The 14,185-nt window shown below is 42.1% G+C and overlaps 1 protein-coding gene across 2 annotated transcripts in view; it reads left to right on the top strand.

Moving 5' to 3' along the window:
* The window catches only part of unm_sa1614 (un-named sa1614), a 96,687-nt gene that overhangs the window by 70,258 nt on the left and 12,244 nt on the right, over window positions 1–14,185 (top strand). For both annotated transcript variants that reach the window (XM_071334657.1, XM_071334658.1), the window contains 2 exons: window positions 12,880–13,071; window positions 13,859–13,922. In XM_071334657.1, coding sequence (XP_071190758.1) covers window positions 12,880–13,071; window positions 13,859–13,922 — 256 coding nt within the window. The remainder of the gene's footprint in view (window positions 1–12,879; window positions 13,072–13,858; window positions 13,923–14,185) is intronic.

Genomic DNA, 14,185 nt, shown 5'->3' with positions numbered 1-14,185 from the left:
GAGACCCTCATCACAAAACCTTTTTTATCAACATGCATTTTTTGTCAGAAAGGCCTTCTGGAACATGTGAACTTTCATGTGCCCCAGTAACAGACTTGTATGCCATCTGTAAATACAAATAAAAAGCCTAGTTGGTTTAGCCACGGAAAAAGGCAGGAACCTTCCTGCTAGCCATGATTGGACGAGATAATGGTTGGGATAGACATACCGAGAGATTGGATTGGTCTTCCATTAAGCACACTTCTGTCAATAACATGAGCTCCTTAGTTTGTGTAGGTAATCCTTTCTAACACATTTATTTTGAAAGATAACACAACTGCATAAGTGTTGCTAATGCTCTCCACTTTCTGGAGGACTGAGTTTTGAAATCAGTGGAAGAGAGTCTAGCTAGTTACATTTTCAGATATACATTTCTCATTTGGTCAAAGTCCTTTTCATTGTAAGTTGAACCGTGCTGTTAGTTAGCTAGCTAGCTAATTTTAGCTGGCTGGCTCGCTAGCTAACATTACGTGTATGATCTGTGTAGTTATGTTATTTGTATCTCAGAGCCATTTGCATTGCTAGTTATAGCTTAATGTTACCTAGCGAGCTAAGATTGAACCTAGCTTGTTGGTTAGCTTTATCTACCAGCAGATTCATGCAGGGTAGTAACGTTATGAGTTGGGATTATGGTTAATTGTTTAGCTAGTTATCTACATGTCTAAACAAAATACTCCACTATGCAAGTAACCATTTCACTGTACTGTTTACACCTTCTGTATCCTATGCATGTGACAAATAAACTTTGATTTTATTTGATAGTGTGTGTGTTAGGTTCTAAATAAACAAGAGTAAAACTTATGGACGACTAGTAAAGCTAAAACCAAGTTTATTCACCCACTGGGTCAAACAGCTGAAAAAGACAGACATATTTACGCAAGTACATATATTTATACCCTCTACTGGGCGGAGTCAACTCCTTGCACATCTAGACAGCCAATACATCTCTGTTACTAGGCAGTAACTTTAGTGGTTCCTCTCATTGGTGTAGTCATGGCCCTGCCTCCTATGTGTGTATGTCATAGGACTGTTCCTCTTCACTTCATCTGACCTGACCTCTGCCCACATTCCTCACTCCTCCCTAACTCATGGCTGTCCTACCTTATCAGTTACCTGAAACCAGACTGTGGCCCTTTTCCTTTCCGTAGGATACCTGAGATTTAACAATATCATGTTCTTCCTGCACTCCCTTTTCTCACGCAGTAGAGAAATACCCTCAGTTCTAATATGGTAACATAAATAAGGATATTTCAAGTTTAGAAGTTAAGAACCAACAGTCCCCCCTTTTTAACAGTAACTCCATACTTAAATCTTAATTTCTTGAGATTCACAAAGGTGTTCCTCAGGGTTTGGTTTTGGGTCCATTATTGTTCACCTTGTATATTAATGACATAGGAAGCAGTGTTAATACTTGTAACGTTAATCTCTATGCAGATGACACAGTGTTGTATTCCTGTGCCACCTCAGTGCAGCAGGCCATTCGTGAACTTCAATATGACTTAAGTACAAGTGTTCAATACAAGTAAAACCAAGCTCATGCTGCTCTCTAGGTCACGAAATGTTGACCCTGAGGACCTGCATATTTGCACTACAAATGGAGCCCAGATTGAGCTTGTTTCTCAATATAAGTACCTGGGTGTCTGGATTAATGACAAATTGTCCTTCGTAACGCATATAGAAAATCTGACTAAGAAGCTAAGATTTTTTTTTATTTCAAAATAAATCATGCCTCAGTATTGAAAATAGGAGAAAGATTGTTCAAACAACGCTTCTCCCTGTATTGGACTTTGCTGATATTGTTTACATGCATGCAGCAAACCTCTGTTTCGAAACCCGTGGACGCAGTCGTCCATTCCGCAATACGTTTTATCACAGGCGACAATTTTAGGACTCATTGTAATCTGTATACAAATGTGGGATGGACCTCTATGTAAGAAGAGAGCTGCGTTCTCTTTTATTTATTTACAAAGCAATCTTACAGAGACTCCCTCTATGTAACTTCATTAATTAAGTTAAGATCATAAGTTACCTAACCTGTTCTCACGAATGGATAACACTAGAGATCCCTTCAGTCGCCAACAGTTATTTTGCCCCTAATCACTGCAGTTAGATGTGCTGGTGCCACTCGGGCAGTTTAAATTATTGTTTGAGGACCTCTATGTAGTTGAATGGGATTGCTTTTTATTAAATATGTTTATTTTGTGCTGAATGTTATTGTTTTATATACATGTATGTTATATTATTTCCATTTTATTGTAATGTATACAGGGCTCTCTGTAAAATGTAGATTTTTAATCTCAATGTGACTCCCAGTTTAAAGGTTAAATAAAATAGAAACGGCAACACTATCTTTACTACTCCCACCATGATCAATTTGTATTTGTCACATACACGTGTTTAGCAGATGTTATTTTGGGTGTAGCAAAATGCTTGTGTTTCTAGCTCCAACAGTGCAGTAATATCTAACAATTCACAACAATGCACACAACCTAAATGTAAAATAAGGGAATTAAGGAATATATATAGATTAGGATGAGCAATGTCGGAGTGGCATAGACATTGCGCCTTCTTCACCACACTGTCTGTGTGGGTGGACCATTTCAGATAGTCAGTGATGTGTATGCCGAGGAACTTTAACTTTCCACCTGCTACACTGCGGTCCCGTCTATATGGACAGGGGTGTGTGCTCCCTCTGCTGTTTCCTGATGTCCACGATCAGCTCCTTTGTTTTGTTGATGTTGAGTGAGAGGTTATTTTCCTGCCACCACTCTCCCAGGGCCCTCACCTTCTCCCTGTAGGCTGTCTCATCATTGTTGGAAATCAGGCCTACTACTGTTGTGTCGTCTGCAAACTTGATGATTGAGTTGGAGGCGTGAGTGGCCACGCAGTCATGGGTGAACAGGGAGTACAGGAGGGTGCTGAGCACCCACCCTTATGGGGACCCTGTGTTGAGGATCAGTGAAGTGGAGGTGTTGTTTCCTACCTTCACCACCTCGGGGGTGCTCGTTAGGAAGTCCAGGACCCAGTTTGCACAGCACGGGGTTCAGACTGAGGGCTCCGAGCTTAATGATGAGCTTGGAGGGTATTATGGTGTTGAATGCTGAGCTATAGTCAATGAACAGCATTCTTACATAGGTATTTATCTTGTCCAGATGGGATAGGGCAGTGTGCAGTGAGATGGCAACTGCATCGTCTGTGGATCTATTGGGGCGGTAAGCATATTGAAGTGGGTCTAGGGTGTCAGGTAAGGTAGAGGTGATATGATCCTTAACTAGCCTCTCAAAGCAATTCATGATGACTGAAGTGAGTGCTACGGGGCGATAGTAATTTAGTTCAGTTACCTTTGCTTTCTTGGGTACAGGAACAATGGTGGACATCTTGAAGCAAGTGGGGACAGCAGACTGGGATAGGGAGAGCTTGAATATGTCCGCAAACACCCCAGCCAGCTGGTCTGCCATGCTCTGTGGATGCGGCTGGGGATGCTGTCTGGGCTGGCAGCCTTGCAAGGGTTAACATGCTTAAATGTCTTACTCATGTCGGCCACTGAGAAGGAGAGCCCACAGTACTTGGTAGCAGGCCACGTTGGAGGCACTGTGTTATCCTCAAAGTGGGCGAAGAAGATGTTTAGCTTGTCTTGAAGCAAGACGTTTTTGTCTGCGACGTGGCTGGTTTTCCCTTTGTAGCCCGTGATTGTCTGTTGACCTTGCCACATACGTCTCGTGTCTGAGCCGTTGAATTGCGACTCCACTTTGTCTCTATACTGACGTTTTGCCTGTTTAGTGTCCTTACGGCGGGAATAACAAGTGTTTGTATTCGGCCATATTCCCAGTCACCTTGCCACGGTTAAATGCTGACATCTATCCACGGTTTCTGCATCTGGGTATGTGTGACGTTCAATTTACTTCATAGTAGTCTCTATATTGTGCACAGTTAGCAGTCCTTCCTCTCCTACAAGCTATCCCCTGATATCAGTATACACAGAGGAGTGGTATTGTTCCCCAGAGACTCTATAATACCACTTTCCTTAATTTATGAGCCACGCAGATCTCCACCCCAGTCACATTCCATTCTGCTTTCCCAATAACGTTAACGCCTTGGTTTTTGGTACACTGATGTCAGTCCTGCCAGACTCTGCAACTAACACCAATATGCAAACAGTCCTAAACACATGCCCTGTATGTACTTAGCCCCGGCTTCAAATACATTTGTACATAAATCATTCCATCTAACCCATAACACGTTAGTCACTACTGCTAGTCCACTTATATAGTTATAAACATACTAGAACATGCTCAAGTCAATTAGTCAATATCCAACAATCCCTCATCTGGAACAGTGATCACGCACATGTTCCACAACACCTAGAAAACATGTTGACTTGAACAGGCAAAATGCATGTTAAATAATTTCACACCACCCTTGATTCAAATGAGGTTGGGGGCAAGAACCATCCATCGTTCTGTTCTATGCCAATGGGATGCTAGTCTCCATGCCAGGGTCCTTCATCCTCCTCAGGTGTCAAAGCAAGACACAGACTATGAGCTTCATACTTATTAATTGTACTGTATCATCCAGCATGCCATATGTATTGATGCGCTTTAACATGAGGATTTTGACATGGTAAAATGAAACCCCTACTATCAATGTCCCATCATGGTTAGCCCGAGCTATCATCTAGTGGGTTCTCTAATAACCTCCCTCTCGGAGGACACGACAAGATAAGATTTCCCTAGACTGAATAGATTTGAGCAGTGCACCCTCCCCTCACTTTGTGCTCTCCTCACAGCTTAGGGGAAGTGCGCTCTCTCTCTCTCTCTCGTTCTCTCCTTTCCGAATCATAATTAAAACAGTTGATAAATGATCCAACCCAAATTTAGAATGACAGTCCTTAGTGCTTCACGTTGAGTCTATCACTCGAATTCGAGACGCTCAACTGAGCACACACCGACACGGTTAGAATGTACATTTACAAAAAGGGGACTATATGTGGTCGGTATGTACTACTTATATTACCAGGATTAACTTTTCTCATTAAGGCCCCCGTTTCTCCCTGTTTTACTGTTGCGATGTTAATGACAGATCGGTATCTGAATGCATTTTAATCTAAATTACAATAAACTTCCCAGCGTGTAGACCTCCTAAATCAACCTGATACCCCATATATACAGTTTAGGGCAACCCTAAATCAATGTACGGGTACAGTTGACCACCCCCCTCCTTCCCGGCACATCTTCATTGTTTTTCTTCAGATAGGGTTACAGTTCATCCTCCCAAGGCACATACAGTGGGGAGAACAAGTATTTGAAACACTGCCGATTTTGCAGGTTTTCCTACTTACAAAGCATGTAGAGGTCTGTCATTTTTTATCATAGGTACACTTCAACTGTGAGAGACGGAATCAAAAAAAAAAGATCCAGAAAATCACATTGTATGATTTTTAAGTAATTCATTTGCATTTTATTGCATGACATAAGTATTTGATCACCTACCAACCAGTAAGAATTCCGGCTCTCACAGACCTGTTAGTTTTTCTTTAAGAAGCCCTCCTGTTCTCCACTCATTACCTGTATTAACTGCACCTGTTTGAACTCGTTACCTGTATAAAAAAGACACCTGTCCACACACTCAATCAAACAGACTCCAACCTCTCCACAATGGCCAAGACCAGAGAGCTGTGTAAGGACATCAGGGATAAAATTGTAGACCTGCACAAGGCTGGGATGGGCTACAGGACAATAGGCTAGCAGCTTGGTGAGAAGGCAACAACTGTTGGCGCAATTATTAGAAAACGGAAGAAGTTCAAGATGACGGTCAATCACCCTCGGTCTGGGGCTCCATGCAAGATCTCACCTCGTGGGGCATCATTGATCAAGCCCAGAACTACACGGCAGGACCTGGTCAATGACCTGAAGAGAGCTGGGACCACAGTCTCAAAGAAAAACATTAGTAACACACTACGCCGTCATGGATTAAAATCCTGCAGCGCACGCAAGGTCCCCCTGCTCAAGCCAGCGCATGTCCAGGCCCATCTGAAGTTTGCCAATGACCATCTGGATGATCCAGAGGAGGAATGGGAGAAGGTCATGTGGTCTGATGAGACAAAAATAGAGCTTTTTGGTCTAAACTCCACTCGCCATGTTTGGAGGAAGAAGAAGGATGAGTACAACCCCAAGAACACCATCCCAACCGTGAAGCATGGAGGTGGAAACATCATTCTTTGGGGATGCTTTTCTGCAAAGGGGACAGGACGACTGCACCGTATTGAGGGGAGGATGGATGGGGCCATGTATCGCGAGATCTTGGCCAACAACCTCCTTCCCTCAGTAAGAGCATTGAAGATGGGTCGTGGCTGGGTCTTCCAGCATGACAACGACCCGAAACACACAGCCAGGGCAACTAAGGAGTGGCTCCGTAAGAAGCATCTCAAGGTCCTGGAGTGGTCTAGCCAGTCTCCAGACCTGAACCCAATAGAAAATCTTTGGAGGGAGCTTGAAAGTCCATATTACCCAGCGACAGCCCCGAAACCTGAAGGATCTGGAGAAGGTCTGTATGGAGGAGTTGGCCAAAATCCCTGCTGCAGTGTGTGCAAACCTGGTCAAGAACTACAGGAAACGTATGATCTCTGTAATTGCAAACAAAGGTTTCTGTACCAAATATTAAGTTCTGCTTTTCTGATGTATCAAATACTTATGTCATGCAATAAAATGGAAATGAATTACTTAAAAATCATACAATGTGATTTTAGATTCCGTCTCTCACAGTTGAAGTGTACCTATGATAAGAATGACAGACCTCTACATGCTTTGTAAGTAGGAAAACCTGCAAAATCGGCAGTGTATCAAATACTTGTTCTCCCCACTGTATGTAACTCATGCCTGTCAAAGTGGATAGCCCTTGATAATGTCCTGACGAAGATCGTACTTTTGGAGAAATGTCCTCTGGTCTGATGAAACAAAAATAGAACTGTTTGGCCATAATGACCATCGTTATGTTTGGAGGAAAAAGGGGGAGGCTTGCAAGCCAAAGAACACCATCCCAACCGTGAAGCACAGGGGTGGCAGCATCATGTTGTGGGGGTGCTTTGCTGCAGGAGGGACTGGTGCACTTCACAAAATTGATGGCATCATGAGGAAGGAAGTTTATGTGGATATATTGAAGCAACATCTCAAGTTATCAGTCAGGAAGTTAAAGCTTGGTCGCAAATGGGTCTTCCAAATGGACAATGACCCAAGCATACGTCCAAAGTTGTGGCAAAATGGCTTAAGGACAACAAAGTCAAGGTATTGGAGTGGCCATCACAAGCCCTGACCTCAATCTTATTGAAAATTTGTGGGCAGAACTGAAAAAGTGTGTGCGAGCAAGGAGGCCTACCAACCTGACTCAGTTACACCAGCTCTGTCAGGAGGAATGGTCCAAAATTCACCCAACTTATTGTTGAGTGTATGTAAACTTCTGACCCACTGGGAATGTGATGAAAGAAATAATAGCTGAAATAAATTATTCTCTCTACTATTATTCTGACATTTCACATTCTTAAAATAAAGTGGTGATCCTAACTGACCTAAAACAGGGAATTTTTACCCGGATTAAATGTCAGGAATGGTTTAAAACTGAGTTTACATGTATTTGGCTAAGGTGTATGTAAACTTCCGACTTCAACTGTATCTCCTATTCTCCAAGGTACCCACTTCCTGCCTTTGTCTCTCTACATGGACTACTTCTCTATAACCTATCGTACTAGCACATGGATGTGCCAACATCTTCATATAGCCTAGAGACACTTAAAACAAACTCCAACCCCTAATCTAACCTATTACGTTGGGCTATTTCCCTCCTGAACACGCTGTGCCCACAGTGCTCAAGTCTAACCTAGTAGAGGGCTAAACCCTCCTGAACACGCAGTGCCTACTCTAACCTTCCGGTGGCTAAACCCTCCTCGGCACGCAGTGCCCGCAGTGCCTACTCTAACCTTCTGGTGGCTAAACCCTCCTAGCCCCGCAGTGTCTAGTCTAACCGTCTGGTGGCTAAACCCCCCTAGGGGCCTCAACCCCTATGTCTACCAGGAGTATTTACAGTGGGCTTACTAAATAAACTTAGGCTTTTCTAGGTCTGTATCCTATAATTGTTCAGCCTACGATTCACACCCCCCCCAGGATGTCAGAATGAGTGGTAACAGGTGTAGGAACTGTGCCTACCTTGTTTTAAAAAAAAATGGTGCCGGCTCCTGCTCCACTGATTCGGACTCTCCAGTTCGACTGTAAATGGTGGTGAACCCTGCTCGCAGCGCCAACTGTTAGGTTCTAAATAAACAGAGTAAAACTCACGGATGACTAATAAAGCTCAAACCAAGTTTATTCACCCACTGGGTCAAAAAGACAGACATGTTTACATGACTACATACAGTACCATTCAAAAGTTTGGAGACACCTACTCATTCAAGGGGTTCTCTTATTTTTACTATTGTCTACATTGTAGAATAATATTGAAGACATCAAAACTATGAAATAACACGTGGAATCATGTAGTAACCATAAAAGTGTTAAACAAATCAAAATATATTTTATATTTGAGGATTTTCAAAGTAGCCACCCTTGATGACAGCTTTGCACACTCTTGGCATTCTCTCAACCAGCTTCATGAGCTAGTCACCTGGAATGCATTTCAATTAACAGGTGTGCCTTGTTAAAAGTTAATTTGTTGAATTTCTTTCCTTATTAATGCATTTGAGGCAATCAGTTGTGTTGTGACAAGTAGGGGTGGTATACAGAAGATAGCCCTATTTGGTAAAATACCAAGCCCATATTATGCCAAGAACAGCTCAAATAAGCAAAGAGAAATGACAGCCCATCATTACTTTAAGACATGAAGGTCAGTCAATCCGGAAATCAAGAACTTTGAAAGTTTCTTCAAGTGCAGTCGCAAAAACCATCAAGCGCTATGATGAAACTGGCTCTCCTGAGGACCACCACAGGAAAGGAAGACCCAGAGTTACCTCTGCTGCAGAGGATAAGTTCATTAGAGTTACCAGCCTCAGAAATTGAAGCCCAATTAAATGCTTTTTGAGTTCAAGTAACAGACAAATCTCAACATCAACTGTTCAGGGGAGACGGTGTGAATCAGGCCTTCATGGTTGAATTGCTGCAAAGAAACCACAACTAAAGGACACCAATAAGAAGAAAGGGCTTGCTAGGGCCAAGAAACATGAGCAATGGACATTAGACCAGTGGAAATCTGTCCTTTTGGTCTGATGAGTCCAAATTTGAGATGTTTGGTTCCAACCGCCGTGTCTTCGTGAGACGCAAAGTAGGTGAACGGATGATCTCGGCATGTGTGGTTCGCACCGTGAAGCATGGAAGAGGAGGTATGATGGTGTGGGGGGTGCTTTGCTGGTGACACTGATTTATTTAGAATTTAAGGCATACTTAACTAGCATGGCTACCATAGTATTCTGCAGCGATACGCCATCCCATCAGGTTTGCGCTTAGTGGGACTATCATTTGTTTTTCAACAGGACAAGGACCCAACACACCTGCGGGCTGAGTAAGTGCTATTTGACCAAGAAGGACAGTGATGGAGTGGAGTGCTGCATCAGATGACCTGGCCTCCACAATCACCTGACCTCAACCCAATTCAGATGGTTTGGGATGAGTTGGACCGCAGAGTGAAGGAAAAGCAGCCAACAAGTGCTCAGCATATGTGGGGAATTCTTCAAGATTGTTAGAAAAGCATTCCAGGTGAAGCTGGTTGAGAGAATGCCAAGTTTGCAAAAATGTTATCAAGGTAAAGGGTGGATACTTTGAAGAAACTTTCAAAGTTCTTGACATTTTTTGAATTGACTGACCTTAAATTTAAATGCACTCCAGGTGACTAGCTCAATGAAGCTGGTTGAGAGAATGCCAAGTGTGCAAAGCTGTCATCAAGGCAAAGGGTGGCTACTTTGAAGAATCTGAAATATAAAATAAATATAAAAACACTTTTTTGGTTACTACATGATTCCATCTGTGTTATTTCATAGTTTTGTTGTCTTCACTATTATTCTACAATGTAGAAAATAGTAAAAATAAAGAAATGCCCTTGAATAAGTAGGTGTCCAAACTTTTGAATGGTACTGTATATTTATACCCTCTACTGGGCGGAGTCAACTCCTTGCACATCTAGACGGTCAATACATCTTTGTGGTTAAGTGGTTCCTCTCATAGGTGTAGTCGAGACAGTTTCCAAGTTCTACAATTCTCAGGTAGAATGCCCTGCTTTTATTTTGTCACACTCACAACCATAAGCTATTTTCTGTAATTAGTGTGCCATTAACTTGTAAATAGTGATCTTTCTGTGAGTTCCCTTCGATCTCCACTGAGTTAGGTACATTTGCTTTGTTTCCTTGCACCCCATGTATGGAATGATCTACAGAGTTCCCTGCAACTTGATGTTCTGGTACCTCTGGGGCAGTTCAAATTGTTGATTTAAAGACTTCTTTGCTGAGGAATGGCTTGTAAATCCTGTTTTATTATGATGTAATTGTAAATTGTTCTTAAACTGTTTCAGCATGGGACCCAAATGAGAAATTCTGTGTTTTCCTGGGCCCCAAGCTTAGAAAATATGCAAATATTCGTAAATATCGATACATTTCATTGCCCTAATGCCTAAAAGAATATAAACAAAAACAAATAACAATTAAATACCCATATCTTTTCATGTTTTTCCCCCCCATTTAAAAACACACTTACATAACTGTCTAGGTTGGAACTGTTGCTGTTAAAATACAATACATAATTTAATTCTGAACTGGAATGGATTTATCACATCACACAGATGTACAACAGAACACACACACAGGCTTTTTGATCGTGCAACCCTAAGTAACAGTACAGATAAAAAATGAGCAGGTCTACTGTACATCTTACTATATAAATTATTGTTGATAGAAAGTCTAGGTTGGAACTGTTGCTGTTAAAATAGATTTTTTATTCTGAACTGGAATAAACTGATTGATCACATCACACAGATGTAGACCAGAGAACACACACACACACACACACACACACAGTCCTAATGAGAGGTGTATGGCTGGTTGAAGGTTTCAACAAGCATGTCTATTCTGGGCTCAGTTTTTCACAGTGCAACACTGAGGTCATGCTCAGCATTGACACTGTTTTTGTACTTGAGAACCCTGACTTGCATAGGTGTATGTGGTGCCAAACTGGATCAGAACATCTACTGCTTTCTCAGTCAGGCAGGAGACCGCTTCCTGCTGCAGATGAGCAACCCAGAACTGTGTGAGTGTTTGCGTCAAAAAGCAGCTTGCTTCAATCAGGTTATTCCAGTTCAGAATAAAAATTATTACTTGCAACAGTTCCAACCTAGACTTGTTTTAAACAATAATTTCTACAGTAAAATGTACAGTTTCTTAGGGTTGCACTATCAGTAGTTAGTTAGCTTGCTTTGGCTAACGTTAGCTATTAGCTGTGTAACGTTACAAGGCCAGGAGATTGTTTGAAAGAGAAACTCACATCTACTACTATGAGAGATAGTACTCCCTTATTTATACTTATCATCACCTGTTATAAAATGACAATAATGCCTTGCTAGTTGACTTACTCTTCCACTTTCGAAGCACTGTTTCCTGAAGAATTCTGCCCTGTTCTGAAAGAACTCCCTGGGTTTACCGTCATGTTGTGCCTGGATGTTTGATCAGGACGTGTCATTTTATTAATTTGTTAGTTTTGAGACTCATTACTAAGCACTTCCCCACACAAAACACATTGTGGGCGCTCCTCATTATTTCTCAAAGTTTGTAAGAAAGAGACAAGAAGTCATCACTGTATTTGCGTTTCATGACCATTGAGCTCAGTCAGAACTTGTGGCTAGCATGAGTCCATTTCATGACAGCGGTGAGTGATGGCTAGTGGGAATAACAAGTCAGTGACTTGAATGACATCGCTGCAGCGTGTGGGTCGCGGAGTGATCTTCAAGAAAACTGCAGAAAAAAGATCCGATAAACCGTGAAGAACACAGGCATCATCCTCTATCTCTCCCACTCACGCAGCTGCCAAACTGAGCAGGGAGCGCTGCTATGCAGAGAGCACACTGAACCGAGTTCGCAGTTGCACTTGGCCAAATCAGTTCCAGTAATTAATGAAATAATTATACATTTACGTCGCGACCCACCATTAACAGGTCCGCGGCGACCCATACTTTAAGAAACGCTGGTATAAATTGTGTATATGAAGGGCTTCCTTTGGGAATAGAGGCATTGGTCTCAATGGGACTCCCTGTGAAAATAAAACGCATTTTTTTTTTATCTCGACCCGGGGTGGGAACTAATTAAATAAATCCGGGTTTCAAAATTCAACGGAGGGTCGGACAAATCATTTTTGGGGGCTGATTTGTTCATCAAAATCAATTTGTGTGCTGGAAAAATAGTGTACGTATTATAGGTGTATTATAATTTCTTCATACTTTCTATGTGGTTTTAGACGCTCAAGTGTAACATTTAAAAATACATTTAATTGGCTTTATGGGCCTTACTTTGGCCACCCCTGATATAGACAGTACGCAAATGTGCTTTGTTGAAAAACATAATTTAAAAACTCCTCATAGGAGATCAGACAATATTATTGGCACAGTCACAGGGGCATAAAAAATGGGACACTATTTTATGTGAAGTACTTTAGTCCTTTTAGCTCCTAGTGCAAAAAAGTGCTTCAACAATCAAACCGTCTTGTGCAGTTTTCTTCAATTCTATTCCAGGTGGTTTCTGCATCAATCTGCTCTTCATCAGATCCTCTGTCTTTTATGGATTGCCAATGCTAAAACCATGTTATTATAACTTGTGTTTTCCAGCTCCAAATGTCCCACCCCCTCCTCCCCCGGTTAGCCCACCAGTGGCCTGGGGTGATGTCATCATCCCCACCACCAGTAGCAGCAAGAAGAGGACCCCCCCTCCGCCTTTGGTTATCCGCCACAAGCGCACCTACTCAGAGCCCACCCCCCAAGTGCCCCACAGCCCCCATTCCTCCCAACAGAGCCACGCAGGTATGTCACATCACAGCAGCACCTTGTAATTGTAATCAGAGGGCTAATATTAATACTATGCATGCCAGTCTCTCTTGGCTAAGAGTTGAGGAGAGACGGACTGCATCACTTCTTCTTGTTGAAAATCCCAAATTATTTGCGTAGTCAACTTACACACAGCTCTGACACACACACTTATGCCACCAGGGGTCTTTTCATAGTCCCCAAATCCAGAACCAATTCAAGAAAACGTACAGTATTATATAGAGCCCTTATTGCATGGAACTTCCATCTCATATTGCTGAAATAAACAGCACACCTGGTTTCAAAAAACAGATAAAGCAACACCTCGTGCACAACGCCTCTCCCCGCCTCTGACCTAGATAATTTGTGTGTATGCATTTATACGTAGGCTACGTGTGCCTTTTTAAAAATGTATGTAGTTCTGTTCTTGTCTTATGATGTTCTGTATTATGTTTCATGTTTTGTGTGGACCCCAGGAAGAGTAGCTGCTGCTTTTGCAACAGCTAATGGAGATCCTAATAAAATACAAAAAAATACCTTCCGTCTTGTGTAAACAGTATGCTCACTTCTGAATGATAGGAAGTCTCTGGGTGTACGGTGCTAAAAAGCACATAATAACAGGGGAAAAACCTGCACTCACTGGTAATAGTCTTGTAAGATTAAATTTATTTTTGGCAGTATGTCCGTTGACGTCTTTTTTTTTATCTCTGGGGCAGGGACCTGTGGAGACAGAATGGTGGGCTCTGACTTACTGTTAAATGTGATCTGTTAATCCTCTGTATAGATTATGGGGTACCATCAAATTCAACAGGCTACAGTGGTCCAGAGTCATCCTTCCAGAAGTGTGTGTGAGTATGCCAACTTCATTTAGATATTTTGTTAAGATATAGACCAGGGGTGAAAGTAGATTTAATTCCTTCCCGGTACAGGACCTCCTATGCTTGAAGAACTTTTGGGGGCGTAATTATAGAATTCAGTGGCGGTCAGTGCCGTTTAAGATGAGGGAGGATGATTGAGCATGGTCTTGTTTCTATTACATCATATTGGATGACTGTCATTCATATTCCATTCACCTAGTTCAATGTAACAGCGATAAGTTTAGGCTACTACA

Source organism: Salvelinus alpinus, chromosome 12 (genome assembly GCF_045679555.1).
Source record: "Salvelinus alpinus chromosome 12, SLU_Salpinus.1, whole genome shotgun sequence".
In the NCBI taxonomy this organism is placed as follows: Eukaryota; Metazoa; Chordata; class Actinopteri; order Salmoniformes; family Salmonidae; genus Salvelinus; species Salvelinus alpinus.
Note: the sequence above shows the minus strand (reverse complement) of the source record. Positions and strands in the feature narration are given on the sequence as shown.